Source organism: Maniola jurtina, chromosome 27, assembly GCF_905333055.1.
Source record: "Maniola jurtina chromosome 27, ilManJurt1.1, whole genome shotgun sequence".
NCBI lineage: Eukaryota > Metazoa > Arthropoda > Insecta > Lepidoptera > Nymphalidae > Maniola > Maniola jurtina.
The window spans coordinates 453,497-480,368 of NC_060055.1; the positions used below are offsets into that span (position 1 = coordinate 453,497).

A 26,872-nucleotide genomic window follows, 5' to 3' on the forward strand; every position below is an offset into this window, starting at 1 on the left:
CTACTTGTCTGTGAAAGTCCCGTCAAAATAGGTGCAGCCGTTCCGAAGATTAGCCCGTTCAAACAGACACACAGACAGACTAACAAAAAATTTAAAAACATGTGATTCAGTTATTGGTACAGTTCAGTTTAACAATTTCGACCATCAAAAGGAGTACAATTGTACCTACTTTGAATAAATGATTTTGACTTTGACTTTGACTTTGACAAATAACCATATTATGAGCTTAATATGAGGTAGCTATTTTGAAATTACAAACAGACACTTCAATTTTATTTACAGTAAGTATAGAGTATAGATAAATATGGATTCAGTACAACTGAGGTAGCTTGCATCTCAGAAAATGAAACAAGCAACTTTTTGCCCCAGAAAATCAAAGTTCCCATGGGGGTTTAAAACCTAAATCCATGTGGACAAAGTCACAAGCATTATCTAGTAATAAAACATTTTAACACTGTAGAATCATAGCAGTCAGAAAAATATGTACAGCTTTTATTACCAACAAATACTAAAAACTTTAATTATTCTTAGTTTAGAACTTGAACTATGAGTTCACTTAATGGTAGGTGATGGTCTGAGATGGAAGCGTGCAAATCTGAAATAGACTTACACCATAATTAAATATTTTGTTTATATTTTTCTGTTTTTTTGAAAAATTTCTACCGTATGTTTTCTATTACTAGTTTTTCTGTCTGGTACATGTCTCCTATAACAACCTGTGAAAAAAGAATGACAGCAAATTAATACTCCTTATCAATATGTGTACATACATATGAACACCCAGTGGTCTCGAAGCTACATGAACTGAGCCTAATTTGACAATTAATAATAATGTAATTTAGTTTAGTTGAATTTAATTTGATTTAATTTATTTTAATTTGATTTAATTTGGTCTGATTTGATTTAATTTAATTTAATCTGGTTTGATTTAATTTAATCTGATTTCATTTGACTTGATTTGATTTAATTAATATTACTACAAGAAAATGCCTTAGAAAAACTTTTGGCCAGTTACTTCATCTTCAGTGGTTAGTTAAAAAGAAAGTGATATGAAACTAATTTTTTTACCCGACTGCGGCAAAGCCGATTATGATTTTAGTAGTCTATGTATGTATGTATGTATGTGTGTATGTTTGTATCCAGATACTGTGTGTTCCACCGTAGCGCCTAAACTACTGGGCCGATTTTGATGAATGAGGTGTCAATTGATTTGTCATAAAGGTCCGGGTAACATAGACTACATTTTATACGAAAAAATTTACCTAACGGATATTAGATGAAAAACCGGTCAAGTGCGAGTCAGACTCGCGCTCTGAGAGTTCTGTACTCAGGTATTTTTCCAACATTTTGCACGATAAATCAAAAACTATTATACATAAAAATAAATAAAAATCTGTTGTAGAATGTACAGGTAAAGCCCTTTCATATAATACCCTACTTGGTATAGTAACCTATCTTACATTTAAAAATTAAAACACTTTTTTTTTAAATGATGTAACTCCACAATCGCGGTTTTCAGATTTATTCCTGTATTTTGTATAAGACCTACCTACCTGCCAAATACAACTCAACTGATGGCTCTAGAAATTTTAGATTTTGCATGTAGATTTTGTCTATAATATACATAGAGCATTACTAAGGATTTTCCTAAATTCCATCCCAACATTTGGATGAGTTGGCTAGTTTGTTGCCTATATTTAAATTTGTAAGTGTATTTAAGTTTGTAATAAGTCAATATTACCTGTCGTTTGACAATTGCCAGATTTTCTTTGCCATATTCAAACTCTTTCTTCACCAATTTAGGGTCTGTTAAGAATTTGTTTTCTTTGAATGCATCTCTAACCCGCCTCAAAGCATAAGCTCTAGAACAAGAAAAATACAGTCATCATAAACCCAACACCGGTACACTACTGAGTACGGGTCTCCTCAGAATGAGTGACTGTTTACTCCATAATTTTTTAATATTTTTTAAGTCTCTCTAGAGATAAACAGGTTGCCCGGAATTCAAACCCAGGGCTTTAAGTAAATTTTCACACGCTCGGACTACTAGGATACTCACAAAATAAAATAAATAATTACGAAATGTAAATCAATTTTGAGGTTATATAATTATTTTGAAACTGTGCAATTAAATACCTGAAATTGTAGTTGTTAAACTTGTTAGACTCCTTCAATAGAGATTTGTAGAGCGACAAAATTTGAATTTTTGGTATTCCTGAAGCCATTTCTTTATTTTTGTGAAAATTTTGTTGGACAAATGATTTAGAAATGTAAATAAGAAATTAGGGGAGCGTCGTTCCAATTAACGTTCCCTGATTACACAACATTCAGAAAGAAATTCATATAAAGTTTTAGCAGTGTAAATAAAGTTAATTTGAAATCAATAATTACTATTTACTTAACAATATTTGGTGGTGCAAAATTAAGCATAAATCGGATACTTTATACCTTAAATAATTATTGTAGTAGGTTGAAACTTGTAGAGACACAAAATATTTTGCGTAAAATGGATCTTGGAATTAAACTAATTGCCATTCTATAAATTTTACCCTAAAATAAGCAAAAATAAAATCACCGATGTCAATCAAAGATTCATGAACAGACTTCTTACGATAGAGTAGTAGAATTAATACTAGGTAGTAGAAACTATGATAGTAATACTATTATAGTGCTTATTAATTATAATTGTATGCTACAATGATAATAAAATAAGGAGATTTGATTTTTTCTTATGACAGCTCCAAAATCCGCAACGCGACATCCAATTAACTGGCAACCCTGATCTGCAGTCAAATGTCTGATATCGAGCGAAGGCCCGTCGCCAATTTTATTTTAAAATTTTCCCAAAAATTTAAGTTTTAAGCCCAAATTCTATTCAATAGTTATGAAATAGTGTACAGTGTAAATTGTGATCTATATAATTTTTTCTTACGACAATAAAACGTAAGTAATTTTGACTTCTAACCTTATACTATTACTTGTTTACATATTTTCTGCATGCATTTCACTGTTTTACTTTCGTGGGATGTTACGAAAATGAATTAGTAAGTTAATTTTACGCATAGTTAAGCTTTTATTATGATATAACGTTTGGAAAACATGTAAGTTTAATATTATGTATGTTATTGTGTAAGAAATGTATAAAGAAACCGGATTTCCATGTCTTCGTTTAGAGATGTTTTCGCATAAAGTAATGCCCTTGACACGATGTCTTTTCAAGAGCCATAGAAAGTGCATTGTTATATTTTTAAACGTGACAAAGCGTGCGACATTCTTTTAAGATTCTTATTAGCAAAAAATACAGTGTTAATATAAGGTAGCACTTTTTAAGTTAACTCACCTACTTTATGGAAATTTTCCCATAGACTTTGTAAAGGTAAACTATTATTATATGGAATTACTAGCTGATGCCCGCGACTTCGTTCGCGTGGATGTAGTTTTTTAAAAATCCCGTGGAAACTCTTTGATTTTCCAGGATAAAAAGTAGCCTATGTGCTAATCTAGAGTATAATCTATCTCCGTTCTAAATTTCAGCCCAATCCGTCCAGTAGTTTTAGCGTGAAGGAGTAACAAACATACACAACACACACATACAAACTTTCGCCTTTTTAATATTAGTGTGATATCAACTGCAGTGGTGGTAGTCTATCGACCTAGATTCGTTATAAGGTTTTAGGGGAGGTCAAATGCTATCAAAAACTCCATAATACTTTGAAACTTTCCGAGATATGACACTTTGAACGATAGTCGTACTCACGCACATTTTTTTTAATATCTCAGGGAAAAAGCGGAGTAGGGAGGTGAAACTTGTATAAATCGTATTCGTACATCAAGGCGATATTGATACATAAGTTTCGAAATAGGTTGTCATTTGGGGGCCGATTCGCTATGCTTATCCGGCTAGACCCTTTGGCATGCAGATAGCTATTATGATGTAGACATTCCCTAAAAAAGGATTTTTGAAAATTCAATCCCTAAAGGGGTAAAATAGGCTTTTGAAATGTGTGCGGTCCATGCAGACGAAGTCGCGGCTTAAATGCTAGTTGATCATATAACTTTAGCCTTGGGACTCTACCCTTTGTGAACACAAAGATATATTCTAACAGGTTTAACAAATTACGTGTCATTTTTATGACCAATAAATATTTAAATAGTAATCCATAGTTACAAATATTATAAACTAGGCGATGCCCGCGGCTTCGCACGCGTGGATTTTGGTTTTAAAAATCCCGTGGAAACTCATTGATTTTCTAGGATAAAAAGTAGCCTATGTTACTTTCTGTCCTTTCAACTATCTCTATGCGAAAAATTTTCAAAAGAAACATAAACCCGACTTCAAAAACCACAAACACTAAAAAGTAAAAAATCATTTTTGTTTCTACATGTGTAATGTATTATGAAGTCGAGCAAGCTTCACACTTGGATTTCTAGTTTCTTTTATTATGCTATATTTTATTTAGGGCTGTGACTCCTTTACATTAAGAGGGGTCTCTCCGTCACTCGCTTCATACAAACGTAGTTCCAATTTCAGTTGAATATTAAGCAACCAAAGTCCATGAAATTTTGCAAATATATTGTTCTAGAAATTAATATCTATGTCTGTGGTTTTCCAGATTTCTGTTAAAATATTCGGTTTCAAAATTACGCGGTCTTAAAAATTCACATACAAATCTTTGAGCCCCTACAATTTTAAAACTACATATTTTTAGAAAAATCTAAAACACCACAGACACAGATATTAGTTTCTGGAATATGTCTGCAAAATTTCATGGACTTTGGTTGCTTAATATTCAAATGAAATTGGAACTACGATTGTATGAAGCGAGTGACAGAGAGAGCCCTGTTACATAATGATTAATGGAAAGGAGTCACAGCCCTCAGCAATGAGGAATACGACTATAAAGAAAGACTGTTGGTAAAATGTTATTTGGTTGGGGAATCCGAAATAGAGATTAACAGACTATAGTACGGGACAGGTAGAGATGACAATCGGGGAGGGAACGCCCCGCACACCTGCACAGCCCTCACGCTAACCCGCTGTGGGTATGCGGGGCGTCCCCCCGTCTTACACCCCGATTGCCATCTCAACTTGTCGCGTACTATCCATACTAATATTATAAATGCGAAAGTGTGTCTGTCTGTCTGTCTGTCTGCTACGTTTTCACGGCTCAACCGCTGAACCGATTTTAATGAAATTTGGTACAGAGTTAGCTTACATCCCGGGGACGGACATAGGCTACTTTTTGTCCCGGAAAATCAAAGAGTTCCTACGGGACTCTTAAGAATCTCTTCGTTAAACCGATTTATTTGAGATTTGGTACAAAGGTAGCTTACGTCCCGGTAATTAACTTCGGCAAGTTTTTATCACGGAAAGCAAAGAGTTCCCACGGGATTTTGACGTGACAACGTCTTGTAATTCGATAGAGCCGGCTGCACGCACGAAAAAACATGACTCATGCGGCGTTACCTCGCTCTGAGGCGTTCCATGTAAGGCTTGAAGTGCAAGCGAGAGCGCGGAACGAGCGACAAAGAAGCACAATCGGCCTTTGTTGTCACGTTCAACTATCGTCAGTAAACCGACTTTACAGACAACCAATTTTTTAAATAAACCTAAATCCACGCGGACGGAGTCGCGGGCATCATCTAGTAACTAATAAGTATGCTATGGTTAAACAATCAAATAAATGCGTAGGTATTTGAAAATACGTCATACGAAAAAAAATGTCAACATGTTGATCACAACTTTAGCCTTGGGATTCTAAGTTTAGGATTCCGCGTTTTAATGTTACTCTGGTTCTCCTACGGAACTTCTCACTTCTGATTTGATCATAGGTAAAGCCAGCACTGCTAGGACATAACCGCGTTACACTTGTTTCCGTCTCGCGTTGTAATTGACCAGACCTTTAAACTGCAGTTAATTAATTCCTACAATTACTAGGTCTAAATTATTCATCATTGTTTCAGTTATAGTTAGTTTAACTGTGAGAAGATAACGGAAATCTTCTACACTAACCTACTAAGGACAACGAGACAATGGCAATCTAATTAATGTAAAGGGTAGTTCAGACGAGACTGTTACGACCGCGCGTTTTTGAACAGATACTAGAAAAAAAATAATACCCGGCTGAGTTTGTTGTGGGCTCTTCTCAGACTTGGGCGCGTTTGGAACCCTCGTAGCTTTAGTTTTATGTTAACGTAATTAATTTCACCACTACATCTATGTGTGACAATTAAAAAGTGTACAATAGTACCCAATTATGACTTTGGCTTTGACTTACTGGTACTGAATCGGATTACAACTAAATTTCTGAGTGTTCGCATCTTTTTAGGGTTCCGTACCTCAAAAGAAAAAACGGAACCCTTATAGGATCACTTTGTTGTCTGTCTGTCTGTCTGTCTGTCTGTCCGTCCGTCCGTCCGTCCGTCCGTCCGTCCGTCCGTCCGTCCGACCGTCTGTACCACTCTCACGTAACATGCGATCGCGGAGTTTCTTGTCTGTATAAACCTTTATCCTTGTATTTTTTATTTGTATGAGTGATGATTATAGGACTATTCATGTTTTTATATCAATTATCTACGTGATCCTGTATTTACTATTTAGTGATGATGTTAGTTAAGTGTAAGGATGTAGTATCAACATTGAAAAAATTTTTTTTTTCATTTTTTCAATTACATGGAATAGTATTAATAATGACTAGTAGAGCCTAGACAGTGTGAAGAATGAAGATACCATGCCTAAGACAGAAAATATAGCTCTGGTTAGTAAATCCATACTAATATTATAAACTAGAAGATGCCCGCAGCTTCGCCCGCGTGGATTGGTCAGATCCCCTGCAGCATCAGGACTGAGGAGTTGGAATTCAATTTTTTTATGGAACAATGTCGCAAAGCTCCTTTATCGATTAAAAATCTTACGCAAATCGGTTCAGAAATCTCGGAGACATCAGTGTACATAGGTAGAAATAACAACTCCTCCATTTTTCAAAGTCGGTTAAAAAAGTAGCCTATGTTACTCCTTGGTTAATCCTCTACTTGTCCTCTACGTGTAAAGTTTGTGTGTATGTGTGTGTATATGTTTGTTACCCCTTCACGCAAAAATTCCTGGATTAAAATTTGGAATGGAGATAGATATCATCCTGGATTAGCACATAGGTTACTTTTTATTGCGGAAAATTCAAAGAGTTCCCACGGGATTTCGAAAAACCTAAATCCACGCCAACGAAGTAGCGGGCATCAGCTAACGATAAATCAAAATTTCATTGTCAAATGATAAGGATAACAAGTGTAAATTAAAAATTTATAACACCCCCTACAAGTGAAGGTTACAGTAACTAGACAAGTGTAAATTAAAAATTTATAACACCCCCGACAAGTAAAGGTTACTGTAACTAGAAAAGAGCTGATAACTTTCAAACGGCTGAACCAATTTTCTTGGATTATAGCTAAGAACACTCTCGATCATGCTACCTTTCAAACAAAAAAAAACTAAATTAAAATCGGTTCATTAGTTTAGGAGCTACGATGCCACAGACAGATACACAGATACACACGTCAAACTTATAACACCCCTCTTTTTGGTCGGGGGTTAAAAAGCCTTTACAATACGAAAGTGGTTTTTGAAACTAAATATCATGTAGCTACCTACATAAGTACATACCTACTTGATTGTCCTTTCATGCAACCTTGCCATTTATTTTTAACCCCCGACCCAAAAAGAGGGGTGTTATAAGTTTGACGTGTGTATCTGTGTATCTGTGTGTCTGTGTATCTGTGTATCTGTGTATCTGTGTTTCTGTGTATCTGTGTATCTGTGTATCTGTCTGTGGCATCGTAGCGCCTAAACGAATTAACCGATTTTAATTTAGTTTTTTTTGTTTGAAAGGTGGCTTGATCGAGAGTGTTCTTAGCTACAATCCAAAAAAATTGGTTCAGCCGTTAAAGAGTTATCAGCTCTTTTCTAGTTTTCTTGTAGAAAAGAAGGTTAGATAACCGTTAGGTTCTTAATATTATGTCAATTGACAAAATGTCAAGCTGTCAAGATGGACGTTGCCTAAATACATAATTATTTATTTGAAAATGATGTTTTGGAAATCTCAAATACTTTGGATCGTCGGGGGTGTTATAAATTTTTAATTTACACTTGTTAAACGTATTGTAGTCGTATTTTTTATTTTTGCACAGTCTGTTGCAGCTGAAATTGATTTAACAGGGCTCTCTCCGTCACTTACTCCATACAATCGTAGTCCCAATTTCATTTGAATATTCAGCAACCAAAGTCCATGAAATTTTGCAGACACATTCTAGAAACTAATATCTGTGCCTGTGGTGTTTTAGATTTTTCTAAAAATAAGTAGTTTTAAAATTACAGGGGCTCAAAGATTTGTATGTGAATTTTTAAGACCGCGTAATTTTGAAACCGAATATTCTAACGGAAATCTGGAAAACCACAGGCATAGATATTAATTAGTTCCCGGAACGTTTCTACAAAATTCCATTGAGTATGATTGGTTAGTATTCCAATGAGAGACGAACTACGTTTGTATGGAGCGAGTGACGGAGAGAACCCTCTTCGGTCCCCGCTACGGTGGAACACACAGACTCTAGATAGAAACATACACACAACATACAAACATACATACATAGACTGCTAAAATTATAACCCTTACTCTTGGTTTTTCCGTAGTTGGGTAAAAAAAATGATTAAATAATGCGTTTGATTTGAAAATCTTTTGCGCTTGAAATGCAAAAATGCATGAAATGAAACAAATCAGTTAGACAAGTGTAAATTAAAAATTTATAACACCCCCGACCAGTGAAGGTTACAGTAACTAGAAAAGAGCTGATAACTTTCAAACGGCTGAACCGATTTTCTTGGATTATAACTAAGAACACTCTCGATCAAGCCACCTTTCAAACAAAAAAATGTAAATTAAAATCGGTTCATTAATTTAGGAGCTACGATGCCACAGACAGATACACAGATACACACGTCAAACTTATAACACCCCTCTTTCTGGGTCGGGGGTAAAAAAATTAAGAGGAAAATTTAGTTTACGACGACCTTTTGAAAAGTAGTAAGATTTTTCTTTTACATTTTTATGGTTCCGTAGTCCTTACCTCAAATGGAAAAACCGAACCCTTATAGGATCAAATCAAACCTGACTCCGGAGCCGAGAAATAGTCCGATTTTCTAAGCCCTAGAATGGACACACACTATCACACTAATATTATAAAGGAGAAAGTTTGTATGTGTGTGTGTGTGTGTGTGTGTGTGTGTGTATGTTTGTTACTCCTTCACGCTAAAACTACTGGACGGATTGGGCTGAGAATGGAGATAGATTATACCCTGGATTAGCACATAGGCTACTTTTTATCCCGGAAAATCAAACAGTTCCCACGGGAATTTTAAAAAACCTACATCCACGCGAACGAAGTCGCGGGCATCAGCTAGTACAAAATAATCTAGTGTACCTAGGCATAAGTGTCGTATCTAGGTAGGTACTTAGTAGGTGTACCTATACATTTGCTTGCTAATTAGGACGTCTCATATTTATATTGGTTTCATATATCGCGCCCTCATTTATATGCGTGTTACATATAAATATCAACTCTATCACATGTACTTTAAGAGTGATTTTATATTAATATGCCATTGGTTATGTAATATTGGCATTGATGATTCGAAATGCGTGCAATTTGCTGGAGCGTTACTAGTCCTATTTATCTACCTACCTATAAGTACGCGACAGGTTGAGATGGCAATCGGGGTATGAGGCGAGGGGATGCTCCGCACACCCGCACTCATCCGCAGCATGTCAGTGCGGGTGTGCGGGGCGCCATCCCAATTGCCATCTCTACCTGTCGCGCACTATACCTACTTGGATAATGTTAGAAAATGTGAATGCGTAATTTTAATTTTTTTTTAAATGGTCAAGTGTGAGTCTGATTCGCGCACGAAGGGTTCCGCATCATCGTGCAAGAAATCTCATAATGGTACTCGTATAATGTTTTGCAAGTTAATGACAGACTGCGCCATCTATAATTATGTGATTTAGGGTCGATTTTTTAATTGTCAAATGACTTTTAACTGAGGAATTTTGAGGTTAGACATTCTTTCTCAGGAAAATCTGTCAAAACGTCTTTATTCCTCAGATAAAAGTTTTAACCGTATAACTTAAAATTTAAAAAACCCCCGACACAAAAACCTCTATAAGAAAACTAGAAAAGAGCTGATAACTTTCAAACGACTGAACCGATTTTCTTCGATTACAGCTAAGAACACTCTCGATCAAGCCACCTTTCAAACAAAAAAAAACTAAATTAAAATCGGCTCATTCGTTTAGGAGCTACGATGCCACAGACAGATACGCAGATACACACGTCAAACTTATAACACCCCTTTTTTTGGGTCGGGGGTCAAAAATACGGGGCATCTGGCAATCCTGAACGTACGCAACCGCGCATAAACCCTTGAGATTCAGTTCGCAATATTGGATTAAATACGGATTACATTGTAACACGTACCTAACTACCTACTGGGTATAGGTATCTACTTATCCTAATTAGATTTACGATGGGCGCATTTTGACGCAAATAAACTTATTTGACGCTAAAAACTGTGCATTCATTTTTAGGGTTCGGTATTCGAAGGGCGCCAACTTCCAACGGAACCCTATTAACACAGTTTAATGATCTATTACTGAGGCTGAGATCTATAGATGAGCTCTGACTTAAGACACCGTTAAAACGAGACAACGCTATATCGCTAATATAAATCTGTCTCTTTTTAACTGCATCTTAAGTGAGCAAAGTCAAAGCACGCCCTATAGATCTCAGCCCAAGTCTCCATTGTCGTCCGTCCGTCTGTCATCTTTCAGCGGGCTGTAGCTCATAAACCGTAATAAGTAGAGTTGAAATTTTCAGTTTGTGTATTTCTATTGCCGCTATTAAAAAAACCGGACAAGTGCGAGTCAGACTCACGCACCGAGGGTTCCGTACTCGGGTATTTATTTCAACATTTTGCACGATAAATCAAAAACTATTATGCATAAAAATTAACAAAAATCTGTTTTAGAATGTAAAGGTAAAGCCCTTTCATATGATACCCCACTAGTTAGTTAGTTAATAGTTATCCTAATTTGAAAATTGAAACACTTTAATATTTTAATATTTTTTCTGTGATGAAACCATGGTTTTCAGATTTATTCCGATTACTTGTGCTGTAAGACCTACCTACCTGCCAAATTTCATGATTCTAGGTCAACGGGAAGTACCCTATAGGTTTTCTTAACAGACACGACGGACGGACGGACGGACGGACGGACAGACAGACAGACAGACAGACAACAAAGTGATCCTTAATAAGGGTTCCATTTTTCCTTTTGAGGTAAAAACCAAAATGGCTGCCATGCAAGAAGTAGGTACATCGTAAATATCTTGTACGATGGTACGGAACCCTTCGTGTGCGAGTCCGACTCGCGCTTGGCTGCTTTTTAACAGTTATTTCAATTATGTGACTACGATTGTACTTTTTACGATAAATAGGTGTACCTAAGTTGTTACTATCGCCCCAAGAATGGAGTCGGTATTCACCAGGGCCTGCTTATCATAATGACCGACAGGACATCTTCTTACGCGTCTCTCCATACAAACGTATTATGTCTTATTATTCTATTATTTGTCGTTCTAGATCTATAACAATTTACGAGTATCTCTCCATTATCTATGCCCTATAACAGTCCTTTCATAATATGATACCCCACTTGGCATAGTTATCTTACTTTGAAAATTTAAACACATTTTAATTTATTTTTTTAATGATGTAACCACAAATTCGCGCTTTTCAGATTTATTCCTGTATTTGTACTATAAGCTACCTACCTGCCAAATTTCATGATTCTAGGTCAACGGGAAGTACCCTATAGGTTTTCTTGACAGACACGACGGACGGACAGACAGATAGACAGACAACAAAGTGATCCTATAAAGGTTCCGTTTTTCCTTTTGAGGTACGGAACCCTAAAAAAACCCATCGCCGCCCGACGAGCACAAGTCTCTCAAAATGACAAGGGTATAAGGGTAGGCTACAGTCCGCCACGCTGGACAAGTGTGGATTGGCAGACTTCTCACACCTTAGAGAACATTATGGAGAACTAGTAAATAAATAAATAAATAAATAAATAAACTCTCAGGCATGCAGGTTTCCTCACGAAGTTTTCCTTCACCGTTAAAGCAAGTGATATTTGCTTAAAGCGAATATACCTATACCTAGCTCCGAAAAGCCATGTTGCGGACGAAGTCGCAGGCATCAACTAGATCTAACTAAGATGGCAACACTATTCACAGATACCTACATTCATCAGTTGTCACCAAGACGCGAGGGGACCACAAGTGTTAAATCATGTACATCCTTTGAGTTCAATGTTAATTTGCAAGGTGCGGGTAGCATATTGCAATAGCGGTGGCATAAAATAGTCGTTTTTAGGGTTCCGTACCACAAAAGGATAAACGGAACCCTTATAGGATCACTTTGTTGTCTGTCTGTGTGTCTGTCTGTCGTGTCTGTCAAGAAAACCTATAGGGTACTTCCTGTTGACCTAGAATCATGAAAGGCAGGTAGGTAAGTCTTATAGCACAAGTACAGGATTAAATCTAAAAACCGCGAATTTGTGGTTACATCATTTAAAGAATATGTGTTTCAATTATTATTTTCAATGTAAGATAACTATACCAAGTGGGGTATCATATGAAAGGGCTTTACCTGTACATTCTAAAACAGATTTTTATTTATTTTTGTGCATAATAGTTTTTGAGTTATCGTGCAAAATGGCGGAAAAATTACCCGAGTACGGAACCCTCGGTGCGCGAGTCTGACTCGCACTTGGCTGGTTTATTGATTAGCTGGGTTCAAATAATGATAAACTTTATCTAGTTTATTTTTAACCGACTTCAAAAAAGGAGGAGGTTCTCAATTCGTCGGAATCTTTTTTTTTTATTGAATTGGTACATTTGTTGCAGCATCACATGGCACGCGATGTCCACCTTCAATGGGACGATGACGACCACTCTACCACAGACAGAGACAGCGATGACAGCCCCATACTTAACTACAGGTAACTTGCTTGCTGTCTCTTTCCCTTGTACGGGAGCGGTGTGTAGGCTTGACTGTACCAAAGGGAGATCTCCCACCGAGCAGTTGTCTTACTCAGTAGCGCCAGCTGGGCCAACTGATGTATCTTATCTTAAAACTTCTGTATATAGTGCAGATTCCTAAACATTCCGTTAGTGCGATTCAGATTTGACTGTTCTACTTGAACTTTAGCTTTAAAGTACTCGTGCTGCCATCTAGTGAGATAGCGTCGTGAGTTCCATACCTGCCCCCCGATTGTGTTAGAAAAACATTCATCGTTATCGTTATCGTCAAGAAATTCTGGCCTTTGATTGTATTCAAAGTCAAGGTCAAATTCAAAATCATTTATTCTAAGTAGGTGCAATTGTAGGTACTCCTTTTGATGGTCGAAATTGTTAAATTTCTACGATATAGTGGTGATAATTAATTACGTAACTTAAAACTATAGCTACGAAGGTTCCAAACGCGCCCAAGTCTGAGAAGAGCCCACAACAAACTCAGCCGGGATTCATTCGCTGTTTATCTTTTTTCACAGCCAATCGAAGGGCAGAATTTCTTGACGATAACGATAACCATAAATTCGTTTTTCTTACACAATCGGGGGGGGGGGGGGGGGGGGGGGGTTTAGGTGTTGGGGGGGGTTAGGTGTTGGGGAGGGGGTTTAGGTGTTGGGGGGGGGGGGGGCTGATTACTGAATCCTGATCCCTACCCCTAATTCCTCATCCAATATCATGTAAAAGATAATAAGAAACCGCTCAACGCATGACACAACACTTTTCGCGTTAGGTTATAAGTTATACGTAATATAATGACTTGCGTGAAAGTTACTTCTCTCGCTTTTAATGGATTCGGCAAAAAAACATAATGGGTAACGCAAAATTATTGTTATAACTTTCTAAATTTTAACTGCCTTATTGCTTTGGTGGTTAGTTTACCCGGCTGCATGAAGTCCTGGGTTCAAGTCCCTTTGTTTTGAACCCCTGCCCCAAAAAGAGGGGTGTTATAAGTTTGACGTGTGTATCTGTGTATCTGTCTGTGGCATCGTAGCTCCTACCTAAACTAATGAACCGATTTTAATTTAGTTTTTTTTGTTTGAAAGGTGGCTTGATCGAAAATGTTCTTAGCTGTAGAGCTATTCCAAGATTATTCCAAGAAAATCGGTTCAGCCGTTTGATAGTTATCAGCTCTTTTCTAGTTACTGTAACCTTCACTTGTCGGGGGTCTTATAAATTTTTAATTTACACTTTTAATTATTTTATTTCAATAACAAAAGGTAAATACTAAACGGCCCGTTTACCCTTATTTAAATTATATTTTTTTACTTATACAAGTAAGTTTAAATTAATTATTTTTAAAGTTCCGTATCACAAAAGGAAAAATGGAATCCTTAATAGGATCACTTTGTTGTCTGTCTGTCCATCTGTCGTGTCTGTCAAGAAAACCTATAACTTGCCGTTGACCTAGAATCATTAAATTTGGCAGGTGGGTAAGTTTTATAGCACAAGTAGAGGTAAAAATTCCCAAGTATACCAAGTGGGGTATTATATGAAAAGGCTTTACCTGTACATTCTAAAACAATTTTTTATTTATTTTTATGAATAATAGTCTTTGATTTATTGTGCAATATGTCGGAAAAAATATACCAGTACGGAACCCTCGGTGCACGAGACTGACTCGCACTTGGCCGGTTTTCATTTATTCATTCATTTTTCGGTTCATTCGGTTTTCATTTCATTTGTTATATTTTTTTTTTGTTGTAGATACGACAAACACCGTCGCTACGAATACACCATCCGCGAGCTCAAGCCAGAGCGAGAGAGGAGATGGGCGGTGACGCTCGCCGCCAAGTGCTCTCTTTTCAGCACCGCCATGATCCTCTTCTGCGTTCTTCTGTACATTCCTGTATACAACAGGGCCAACGACCAGCTGCCTAAAGGTAGGTTCCATATCTACGAGTATAACATCAGCTCAAGCCAGAGCGAGAGAGGAGAAGGCGGTGACGCTCGCCGCCAAGTGCTCTCTTTTCAGCACCGCCATGATCCTCTTCTGCGTTCTTCTGTACATTCCTGTATACAACAGGGCCAACGACCAGCTGCCTAAAGGTAGGTTCCATATCTACGAGTATAACATCAGCTCAAGCCAGAGCGAGAGAGGAGAAGGCGGTGACGCTCGCCGCCAAGTGCTCTCTTTTCAGCACCGCCATGATCCTCTTCTGCGTTCTTCTGTACATTCCTGTATACAACAGGGCCAACGACCAGCTGCCTAAAGGTAGGTTCCATATCTACGAGTATAACATCAGCTCAAGCCAGAGCGAGAGAGGAGAAGGCGGTGACGCTCGCCGCCAAGTGCTCTCTTTTCAGCACCGCCATGATCCTCTTCTGCGTTCTTCTGTACATTCCTGTATACAACAGGGCCAACGACCAGCTGCCTAAAGGTAGGTTCCATATCTACGAGTATAACATCAGCTCAAGCCAGAGCGAGAGAGGAGATGGGCGGTGACGCTCGCCGCCAAGTGCTCTCTTTTCAGCACCGCCATGATCCTCTTCTGCGTACTTCTGTACATTCCTGTATACAACAGGGCCAACGACCAGCTGCCTAAAGGTAGGTTCTATACCCTATCCACGGAAAGAAGTTAATATAGCGTCGTCTCTGTTACGTAATCCCATACAAATGATAGAGACAACAATCTCAGTGGGCGCTAACCACTTTGAGTCACTAATGTCGCTCTGCTGTCTGTCTGTCTGTCTGTCTGTCCGCGTGTCACAGGTCTCTAGCTCGTAGACTAAAGAGTTACAAACCTGAAATTTTGGTTTTAGGTGTAAAACGTTGACCAAAAACCAAATATTGAATTAGTTTAATTAAATTATTTTTCAGGGGGGCATGAAAAAGGAGCCGGAAAAAAATGTTACTCTAGCATATTGTGGGGTATCATTTTTTTAAAGCTCATTGAGTACTGTACGAATATATTTTCCATTTATCTTTTTCTTAAAATATAATGAGGGCCGTCAAAATTGTCAGATTTAGACCATTTTTGTGACGGGACTATCTCAAAAACTAAACTAGTTAGGAATGTGGAATTTCTATTTAAACAAAATATTGAAAACAACGATTCATAAAATAGTTTGTAAGCTGTGACCAAAACAAACGAACATTTTTTGGTTTCATGGTTTATTGCGATGTTCTAGCTCGAAAAAGAAATATCCCACCAAAAACATTTCATGTAAAGGTAGCCAAGACTCACGAGTTCATAATATTTCCACTGTTAAAAAGTTATGAGATCTCTAGTAGAGCCAAGCCCCTAGCTGAGCTTAGATTTGTGCTGGCCATGGGACCTATCCCAAGTCCAAAGTATATAGCTTTTAAACGCTCTAAATATCACATTTATAACAATAAATAACAAATAACTCTACTTACAAGCTCTGATTCTACAAACCCTACATCTTGGTTAAAAAAGTTATGACGGTTCAAAAATCCGACGAAACGCTTCGAGAAAAGGTACGTAGTGCCCCGGCCGTCGTTTGGCTCGTCTTGGCGGAGGCACTGCAGTGCCCCCTGATTCCATACACGCAAGATATGTACGGAACCCTAAAAGAGCGAAGCCCGACTTGTACTTGACCGGTTTTTTATCCTTTACAGTGGCCGTGGCAGGCTGGTCAATGCACACAAACCGGGATACAAAAATATACGTCCAGCCAGACAATGTGACAACTATACACGAGCCGAAAGACGTATGCCCCAAAGCCACCAGAAGTAAAACTAACAACCTATTCCTACTAATAGTGGTCTGTTCGTCCACTAGCAACTTTGACAGACGGACAGCTATCAGAGAAACATGGGGAAACTATAAGAATTACCTAAAATCCGGCAAAATTTTCAACGCAATCAGAGAGAAGTACAGCAAATATAACTACACTTATGATCTGTACAAGGAGTCCATTAACCCAAGGTTAAATGTTAATCTAAGTTTAAATAAACTAGTTAGGAAGAAACGTGACATATCCGTGCTTGGCCGGGTCTTGCCAGAGTTGGCCAAGGCTTTGCAAAGCAATTTGGCCAATGACAACGCCAATGAACGCCAGGAGAAAAGGTTTGAAGATGAAAAAGAGGAGGTCTTGCCAGAGTTTGATATGGAAAAGGAGTTGGATGAAAACGATGATTTGAATATGGATTATGATTATCCTTCGAACGTTATGAAGATACCTCCGAAAGGTAAGCTGTAAGCTTGTGATATTTTTATATAGCGACCCGCCCCGGCTTCGCACGGGTGGACATTTATTTTTTCTATTTTCCGGGATAAAATATAGCCTATACGGATTCGGAAGAATCCCTCTAAGTAATGGTAAAAGAAATTTTGAAATCGGTCCAGTAGTTTTTGAGCCTATTCAATACAAACATACAAAAATACAAAGGTTTCCTCTTTATAATATTAGTATAGATAGCGTTTTGTGTGTGCGTGCATGAATGTTTGTTAGTTCATAATTTTTCATTTTCTTTGACAACTAATCATACTATATTATAATGGCGAAAGTTTGTGTGTATGTATGTGTGTATGTGTGGATGTTTGTAACTCTTTCACGCAAAAAGTACAGGACGGATTTGGCTGAAATTTAGAATGGAGAGAAATTATTATTATAAAATATGAATTTTTACCTTACTGAGCCAAGCCAAAACGAAGGGTTATGATTTTAGCAGTTTATGTATGTATGTGTGTATGTATGTAATATGTATGTTTGTATCCAGTTTCTGTGTCTTCCACCGTAGCGCCTAAACTACTGAGCCAATTTCGATGAGTGAGATGTCAGTTGATTCGTTGTAAAAGTCCGGGTGACATAGGTTATATTTTATACGAAAAAATTAACCTAACGCGTGTTGCATAAAAAAAAAGTGAGGGTCTCCAAATTTTTTTTTGCTTTTGTATCGAGTGGGATGTCAAATGAAAGAGGAGAAAATTCTGAGGTCATGAATTTAAATGTACAACAACATGTTATTGAAATATATTTTTTCTTTTTAAAGGCTACGAAGATAATCCAGATCTGGACGAAGTGTTGTCTATGTTGAAAAAGTCAAAAGACTTCCCTAAAGAGGAGATTTTGGAGGAAGATCCTGGCAACACTGTAGATTTTAAGCTGGTCTTCCTCCTGGGGTTGCCATCTCAAGACAACGACACATCGATCCAGGACAAGATCGAACAGGAAGTGGAGAAGTATGGTGATGTGATTCAAGAGGGATTCATTGATTCTTACAATAATTTGACGTTGAAATCTATTATGATGCTGAAATGGGTGACTAACAATTGCAATGAGAGTGGTAAGTCTTTTTTAGGGTTGGGTACCTCAAAAGGAAAAACGCCTATATATATCTTATCGATCGATTCTATATAATTATCACCACTATACGTATCATCTTTCAAATCTAACAAATCCGACAAACAAAAGGTGTACAATAGTTCCTACTTTGAGTAAATGATTTTGACTTTGACTTTGATCACTTCGTTTTCTGTCCGTCCGTCGTGTCTGTCAAGAAAACCTATATCTTAGTGTGAAAATTGACAATACTAATTATTTGTTCATGAACACATTTTAATTTTTCTTGTGATGTTTAAACACAAATTGTCAGTTTTCGATTTTTTTTCCTTTATTTGTGCTATAAGACCTACCTACCTGCCAAATTTCATGATTGTAGGTCAACGTGAAGTACCCTATAGGTTTTCTTGACAGACACGACAGACGGCCAGACAAAGTTATCCTATAAGGGTTCCTTTTGAGGTACAGAACCCAAAAAATCTTGGGCACACTCTCCAAAATAGATCCTGTTTCACCAACTTTATATGAATGTATGTCTGTATTTCCAGTCCGTTACATCCTCAAAACTGATGACGATATCTACGTGAATATCCCAAACTTGGTGCTCAACCTACGGAACCGCTCTCAAGTCCACGACAGCACCAAGGCTCAGGAGAAGGAGTATTTGCTGATAGGGGACCTTATATGTGGAGCCAGACCAGTTCAAGACGTTAGTAATAAATGGTAAGGAGTTATATCTATATATCTATACTAATAAATAAAATTGGAGTGTCTGTCTGTAATTTCGAAATAACTACCTCATATTAAGCTCATATGGTTATTTGAACGATACCATAACTGAATCACACGTTTTTAAAATTTTTGTCTGTCTGTCTGTCTGTCTGTCTGTCTGTTTGAAAAGGCTAATCTTTGGAACGGCTGAACCGATTTTGACGGGACTTTCACAGGCAAGTAGAGGATTGACCAGGGCGTAACATAGGCTACTTTTTTAACCGACTTTCAAAAAGGGAGTTGTGTTTTTCTACCTATGTACACCGAAATCTCCGAGATTTCTGAACCGATTTGCGTCATTTCTTTTTTAATCGATAGAGGAACTTTGCGACATTGTTTCATAAAAAATTTGGAGTCCAACTCCTCAATCCTGATGCTGCAGGGGATCTGACCAATCCACGCGGGCGAAGCTGCGGGCATCAGCTAGTCTATACTAATATTATAAATGCGAAAGTGTGTCTGTCTATCTGTCTGCTAGCTATTCACGGCCCAACAGTTTAACCGATTTTGATGAAATTCAAATAGATAGATAGAAGTCTTTATCGCACACAAAAACATGTAAACGAACAACACAGAGGGAAGAAAACAGAAAAAAACAATTGTGTGCAAAGGCGGCCTTATTGCTTAGAGCAATCTCTACCAGGCAACCTTTGCTAAAAGGAGAAGCTAGTGTTGGATAGTACCAAGTCGCAAAGAATTTAATACAGAGTTAGCTTACATCCCGGTTAGGGACACGACTTCGTCCGTGTGGATTTAGGTTTTTAAAAATCCCGTGGGAACTCTTTCCTTTTCCGGGATAAAAAGTAGCCTAAAGTTACGAGGTTTGACAGTGTTAAATTTTTTAGTTTGTCTGTCCTCTTCTTATAACATTGATAAGAAAAAGATGCGAATACTCTGATGCCGATATCTATAGAGCCCACTTTGAATTTGCTCAGATTTAAGACACTGTTAAAACGAGACAGCGTTATACTGTTGGCATAAATCTGTCTCGTTTTAACTGAAACTTAAGTCTAAGCAAAGTCAAAGTGCACTCTTCAACCTTAGGATTAGTTGCCATCTGAATTAGTATAGCGTAGAATCTAGTTTATCCATACTTCCATACTAATATTATAAATGCGAAAGTCTGTCTTGTCTGTCTGTTTGTCTGTCTGCTACCTTTTCACGGCCCAACAGTTTAACCGATTCCGATAGGTACAGGGTTAGCTTATATCCCGAGGACGGACATAGGCTACTTTTTATCCCGGAAAATCAAAGAGTTCCCACGGTATTCCCAAAAACCCATCCGCTTAACCGATTTGTATGAGGTACCGAGGTAGCTTGCGTCCCTGTAATTGACATAGGCAACTTTTTATTCCGCAAAATCAAACAGTTCCCACGGGATCTTTAAAAACCTAAATCCACGCGAACGAAGTCTAGTAAGAAATAATTATTGCTAGAGGTCTGTATGTATTGTCCCAGGTACAGTCCACGCTACATGTACGGCGGGCGGGTGTACCCCCGGTACCTGTCCGGTACGGGGTACGTATTGTCATCCCGTACCGCCGCGGTGCTGTACGAGGCGGCTCTACGTACCAGCTACTTCCATCTGGAGGACATCTATATCACTGGTGAGTTGATAAACTTGCTTTCCAATTTCTTAATTTTCCTGTTGTTTGTATGCAATTCCTAGTCTACATACCAAATTTCAGTCTTCTAGAACTTCGGGAAGTACCTTAGAGGTCTTGATGATCATCAGTGAGGGACGAAATCGAGGAATTTTAGGTATCAATAAATCTGTAACCATAAAAGCTAGATAGTTGATACTTAGTATATTTAATAAATTTGCTGAGGACACCTTATACTGAAAATTTCAGCTTTCTAGCGTCATCCAGAACGAAGCTATGACGGTTCGGAAATCCGACGAAACGCTTGGAGAAAAAGTTCGTTGTGCCCGTCCGCTGTTTGCCTCGTCTTGGCGGGGGCACTGCCGTGCCCCCTGATAACCGTTATTACCTTACCGTTTCTTTTTTAATTTACTTTTTAAACAGGCATGTGCGCAGTGAGAGCAAAACCGCGCATAGTTCCACGCGACGAGCCTGGGTTCTCATATACCGCGGTAGGGAATAATGCCTGCGCCACACACTCGCACTTCACCGCGCACCGCGTCGAGCCGGCACACATGCGACACATCGCGACACGACTTTTGGATACGCAACTTGTTGACAAGTGAGTAGGGATCCATTTTTTACTTGTTGCGACAAAACTGTCGCATTAAGACACGATTGTCGCATTGCGACACGACTGTCACCTAAACATCAACGCATTATTTTTTAATAATGTTGTGACAAAAGTTACACTAAGACAAAATTGTCGCACTACGACAAAATTGTCGTCTTAAAATTTACTCGCATTGTAACCCGACTATCGGGCTCCTGGTTGGACACATTCCGACAAGACTTGGGGGCATATTGCGACAGGACTGGCTGACTCGCTGTTCGTTGACAAATGAGTGGGATCCATTTTACTGGGAAGAAGCAGTTGCGACTGTTTACAACAATACTGTCGCACTAAGACACGATTGTCGCAAATAGATAGTTACGTAGTTTTTTGAAGGCGATGAGTAATTTAATTTATTTGTTTCAGATGCGAAAGAATGCGTCTTACGCAGGTAAGGAAAGAACGCTTGAAACCTAAGAATTCCCTGAAAAAACTTCCGAAAAACTTGCAAATTATGTAAACGGACCACTGAAAGTGACATAACAAGTACCTACTACCATTTTTATAAGTCATATCGGCAAAATTCATTTACACAGAGAAGCGCAATCTAACGCAGACTAAAACCGAATGTACACCAGTGAAATATAGACCTTATTGCTTGACGTTAAGGTTTTAAACACAAGAACAAAAGAGACTCGGGACTTCGTCTGTGATGGCGTTTGCTGGCGCGCGTGCTGTGCTTGTTTGGAGTGTTTTTTTTTTTGTTAAGAGTGGCTGGTTTTTGTGTTAGTTGGTGTTTTTTGGTGGTGGAACTGACTGGGAAGCGCTCTGAAGGGGTGCCGCGCGTATGTCGGCGGGCGCCGGCGCAGACGGAGTCCATACTTGTATAGATTCAATAACTTGAAAATAATTACAAACTTGACATTGGCTAATCAGAGTAAAGCCAGATTTAAACAAAAAAAAAGAGACTCGTGCTATCTCGCTCATTCGTGCGTACAAAACATGGCGATTTCTGTTTACATAGGCGTAACTTATAAAAATGGTAGTATTGTATGCTGGAAGAATTGTGCCATACAAGTATATAAACGAGGCATTAGTTTTTTTTTTATAAGTTTTTTTCTTATGTATGATAGTCAACTGTAAGAACAATGTAAGTGACAAAAGTCGACATTTTAAACAAATCAAAGAAAAAAATGTGTACATTTTCCGAAATATTATAGGAGCTTTCAAATGCCCTATTCATTAATTGTACAATTAATGTTTTCCAATATTCAAAAAGAATCTCGCATTTACATGACATTTTTTTTTATTGTTGTTGCAAAACTATTTTATATCTATGTGAACAAAATAACGACAATTTATCCTTTTTTTCTCTCTTAAATTAAATAACTATATTCTCTTTATTTCTATAATATATATTTTTTTTATACAAGTAGTATAGTCATTTTGTGATACAAGCTATATATAATATGTACGAGACGAGACATCTTTAAAAAATTGACTTTAGTTGTAGAATGATTTTAGACTTCTTTTAAAAAATAACTTTGATTATAGGCTTTTTTTTAATATTATAAGTAGAATCAAAATTATTTTTTCTATCCTTGAAGGGTTTCGGACTGTGCGCGACTTAGTCAGCAAATTGGTCTCAATTATTAGTCACAATAATTAGGTATAGAAAAAAGTAAACCTTTGAAAAACATGTTATAATACCTATTCATAAATTAAAAGAATAACAGCGTTTTGTGTTAAAAAAACCAGTTGTTTTCATTTCATATTTAATAATAACTTTAGCTAATTGTTATAACAAAATTAGTTTTTTGCGTAAATTTTTCTCTAAATCTAAATAACTTGTAAATAGCATGACCATTAGTGATTAATAACAATAATTACTCAGTAATTAACAATAATATTCATAAAATGAAAAAAAAAAGTACGAAAAAGCAGTGCTATGTTAGGGCATAATGAGACGGTTTATTTGAAGCTTTGTATATCCTCTTGGGGAGTTGCCATTCTATCGGCAAAGATGTACTAAGCGATTCAGCTTTCCAGTACCACGCCTCTTCCAAGTTAGCTTTCTCCCATCTTAGATTACATCATCACTTACCACCAGATGAGATCACAGTCAAGAGCTTACTTGCCATCGAATAAAAAATTAACCTTTTAATAAATCGTCTGATTCTGCTGTCATCTATTTATCATCGAAATTATCAATTCCTCAATATCGCGTGGCTTTTAGTAAAGGTGTGTGATACGTGAAGTGCAAAAATAGACCTTCTGTGGTAGATAATAAGTTTTATTTAGTTTTGTAAGACGGTGTGATAGTACTCCTGCCAGGGATATAGTGAAGTTATGGGTGCCTTTCTTATGCGTATTTTGCTTAGGGGTGGAAATACAATGTAACGTGGATGGTATCGATATTACCGACCACTATCGATATTTATCGACCCAAAAGCAGCGATATTTATCGACATAAAAGCAGCGATATTTATCGACATAAAAGCAGCGATATTTATCGACATAAAAGCAGCGATATTTATCGACATAAAAGCAGCGATATTTATCGACACAAAAGGAACAATATTCATATAATATCGGTAAGTGTATATGTGTATTTTTAAGTCGACAAATATCGATATATTGTTCAATTAGCCTAAATTGTGGAAAAAAGCAAAACATATTGGCAGATGTGCTAATAAACATTAGTATTTTCAGCATTAAAAAATTTTAAATCGACATTTTGATATATCGTTATTTTTAACCGAACTAATTAAAATAAACCAAAAAAGTATCATTAGTAAAAAAATGTACAGCTCAAAATCAAATTTCGTCCTTATGGTTTTTGCGTGTGACAAAATAAACAGATAAATTTAAGTTTTGGTTGAGGCATTTTTACGAAATTCCATTGTATTTCAATTCCTAAGTGAAATGATACATACTTAAAATATCCTATAAATAATTTATCATTATCATACTATGTACATATTGTATCATATTATTATACTAGTGCTTCGAAATAGTCTGTCAATTTACGTAATTAATAACTGTAGAACTATAGCTTTAACATATCGCTTTTTATTTTTTCTTATTATCTTATTTTTATACTTATATGTATATTTTATTGTATTCGTTCAGTTCCATTATACTAGTCATAAAAGTTACATTCAAATTTCTGAACTCAGTCATTTTCATAAAATTAATCATAAGGGAATAGGATCCACCATTTTGTGACTTCACAACCATATTACATTTGTTCATAGGGTCTTCCATTAAATATTTTTTCCGCAAAATCACCACGTAAATTTTTTAAATAAATCTATTATTTATCTGTGCTAAATTATTGCTCAGAACAAATACTAAAAGTGTAAGTCGTTATGAAATTAAAAAACATAAAATCCGTTTCGAAAGATCAAAAAATAGATCCTAATGGAAGACTCTATGTAAAGACGTGCTCATATTAGGGAAGCTTTTTTGTTTATTTTTTTATGTTCATTTGCTGTTTCTCCACCTTTTCAGGTGCATTTAAGTCAAAGCCGAATGTATGTTGTATACAAGTACCTCCAATTATTCGTCTCTAATGAGTGCTGAGGAATTCCTGTTTACGGTCACACACAGTCAGGTGAATTCAAAGCCGCTTGCAGACTACGGCGTTCAGTGTTGCTAAAATTATAAATTCTGAAAAAAATCTAATTTAAAAACTATTTGTCACTAAAAGTTTACTATAAGCTGAAATCTGAAAATATATTATTATGAAATCCATGTCATTGGTGGGGATAATATTTGACCTAATACTGAAAAGAAAAGGGAACGAGTATAATTTTTTTCTCTTATGAATCTTATTTTTATCTCAACTTTAACTTATTTTGAAAAAGTTACGCTTAGTTGAAGGGAAGGGCATGGTTTTGCAGTTTTTGAATGCGTTTTTGAAAACGGTTTTTTTGCTCACGTGTGTTCTACTCTTAAGGACTTTGAAGCTTTAAATTTTCAAAAATTAACTTTTCAGTGCTCAAAAAGATCTCAAAGAGATTAATATATTTCTTTTTTTTTTTTTGAATCTATAATTTTAAGTGCTCTTATTTTTCTAACTTTAAATTTTTAGTGAAATTATCTCGTAATAATTAGTTGAAAATAATTTAATATTTTATCATTTGACTGTAAAAAATATAAAAATGTTTTTGCTATGCATATATTTCTTCCAAATTTTAAAATTTTATTTTTGTTATTTTTATTCCAATTGGTAACTAAAATATTTTTAATGTGTGAATACTTAGACAATGCAGCTATATGCAAAAAAATATTTTTATTCTAAAATGCAGTTATTGGGTTATGATTTTAAACAGTAGGAAATTGTAAATACATTGACTAACGCATATTTTTTTAAATTTTACTTTTAATAAAATATTACTGTTCACGGGGCCCAAATATTGGCCTAGCGTGAGCTTTTTTGGAAAAAATAAAATAAAATTCAAAATTGAATTACAATTTTCAAAATTTGCTTCGAGTTATGACAAAAAAGCTTCTTTGATTTCATAATCATCTTTTATTTATCATTTCATTTGGTACATCGCATCTTCACATGATTCCATAATAGGTACCTAATATGTGTTTTTTAAAATCCAGTTGTATAATTCCAAATTTTCAGGTGTATAATTTACATTTTTAGAGTGAAAACTAAATTTTGTAAAATTTCGTATTATTTATTTCAACGGAGTAGATATTTTTTTATATGTTAAGCGAAAATTGTAACTATGTATGTGTAGTTTTTACTCTTTTTACCAAATTGTTCTCATATACTTATTGGCATTCCATTTTTTTGAAAATTTAATATTTTAGGATTTACTTTAGGATATTATTTGGTTCCTTAGGTACTTATAGAAAAATTACTTATTGGACTTAATGTTTAGGGTTTTTTAAAAATCTTTTTTTTTTCATTCCTATGTATATTGCTCAAAATTCAAAATTTATTTCAATTCATATTATTTTTATTACTTATTGTTAAGAATTCTAAATTTATTCCAAATTATATTATTCACTTATTTATATTCCTAAATTATTGTTAGTTAAATTCAAAGGAATCATCGAATATGTATTTACGAATCTTTTACAAAATTATAAAATTTTTTTGATTGACGAACAAATCGCAATATCATATACTTATTTATTTTGAAATTTAGTTTTTAGTAAAAAATACGAAATTTTTTATGGATATCCCAATCGAATAGTCATTATAATTAAAAAAATATAAAGGGTTTTCTATACTTTAAATTTTTTATTCAATATTTTTAAGTTGTAGGTTAGATATTATAAAAGGTGACGTAAAGATGGCGTTTATAATAAAATAATATATACTTATTATGTATTTGAGAAACATAGTTTCCGATACACCTATGTGAGGGACCTGATCGAGTGAAATTACATAAGTGTATAATTGTATACATAAATGTATATTTGTAGACATTAGTGTATAAATCGGCCA

At 36.2% G+C, this 26,872-nt stretch overlaps 2 protein-coding genes across 4 annotated transcripts; one reads left to right on the forward strand and one right to left on the reverse strand.

Moving 5' to 3' along the window:
- Window positions 1-652: 652 nt before the first annotated feature.
- LOC123879182 (LYR motif-containing protein 4B) lies at window positions 653-2,303 on the reverse strand. The gene is made up of 3 exons (XM_045926780.1): window positions 2,137-2,303; window positions 1,742-1,862; window positions 653-716 (listed from the first exon to the last, which is right to left on the reverse strand). Exons 1-3 carry the CDS (start codon window positions 2,223-2,225, stop codon window positions 660-662), a joined length of 267 nt encoding a protein of 88 aa, XP_045782736.1. The 5' UTR covers window positions 2,226-2,303; the 3' UTR covers window positions 653-659.
- Window positions 2,304-2,776: 473 nt separating this feature from the next.
- On the forward strand, window positions 2,777-26,365 carry LOC123879161. Of its 3 annotated transcripts, XM_045926740.1 has the most exons (11): window positions 6,638-6,758; window positions 13,018-13,112; window positions 14,890-14,952; window positions 15,618-15,730; window positions 16,766-17,338; window positions 18,143-18,436; window positions 18,981-19,155; window positions 20,662-20,810; window positions 21,231-21,408; window positions 21,826-21,850; window positions 24,913-26,365. In XM_045926740.1, exons 1-11 carry the CDS (start codon window positions 6,732-6,734, stop codon window positions 24,982-24,984), a joined length of 1,764 nt encoding a protein of 587 aa, XP_045782696.1. In that variant the 5' UTR covers window positions 6,638-6,731; the 3' UTR covers window positions 24,985-26,365. The 3 variants fall into 3 exon arrangements, with proteins under 3 accessions (XP_045782697.1, XP_045782696.1, XP_045782695.1); XM_045926741.1 differs by lacking the exons at window positions 6,638-6,758; window positions 15,618-15,730 and adding an exon at window positions 2,777-2,943 and having other exon boundaries at window positions 14,890-15,065; XM_045926739.1 differs by lacking the exon at window positions 15,618-15,730 and having other exon boundaries at window positions 14,890-15,065.
- Window positions 26,366-26,872: the final 507 nt, after the last annotated feature.

What these genes read in the sequence shown, in the direction of transcription:
- LOC123879161 (XM_045926739.1), top strand. Translation starts at nt 6,732, where the DNA reads ATGCCTAAGACAGAAAATATAGCTCTG. An exon ending in AGACAGAAAATATAGCTCTG is followed by an intron (nt 6,759 to 13,017) that starts GTTAGTAAATCC and finishes CATTTGTTGCAG; the next exon opens with CATCACATGGCACGCGATGT. An exon ending in TATGAAGATACCTCCGAAAG is followed by an intron (nt 17,339 to 18,142) that starts GTAAGCTGTAAG and finishes TTCTTTTTAAAG; the next exon opens with GCTACGAAGATAATCCAGAT.
- LOC123879182 (XM_045926780.1), bottom strand. Translation starts at nt 2,225, where the DNA reads ATGGCTTCAGGAATACCAAAAATTCAAATTTTGTCGCTCTACAAATCT. An exon ending in TTTAACAACTACAATTTCAG is followed by an intron (nt 1,863 to 2,136) that starts GTATTTAATTGC and finishes TTCTTGTTCTAG; the next exon opens with AGCTTATGCTTTGAGGCGGG. An exon ending in TGGCAATTGTCAAACGACAG is followed by an intron (nt 717 to 1,741) that starts GTAATATTGACT and finishes CTTTTTTCACAG; the next exon opens with GTTGTTATAGGAGACATGTA.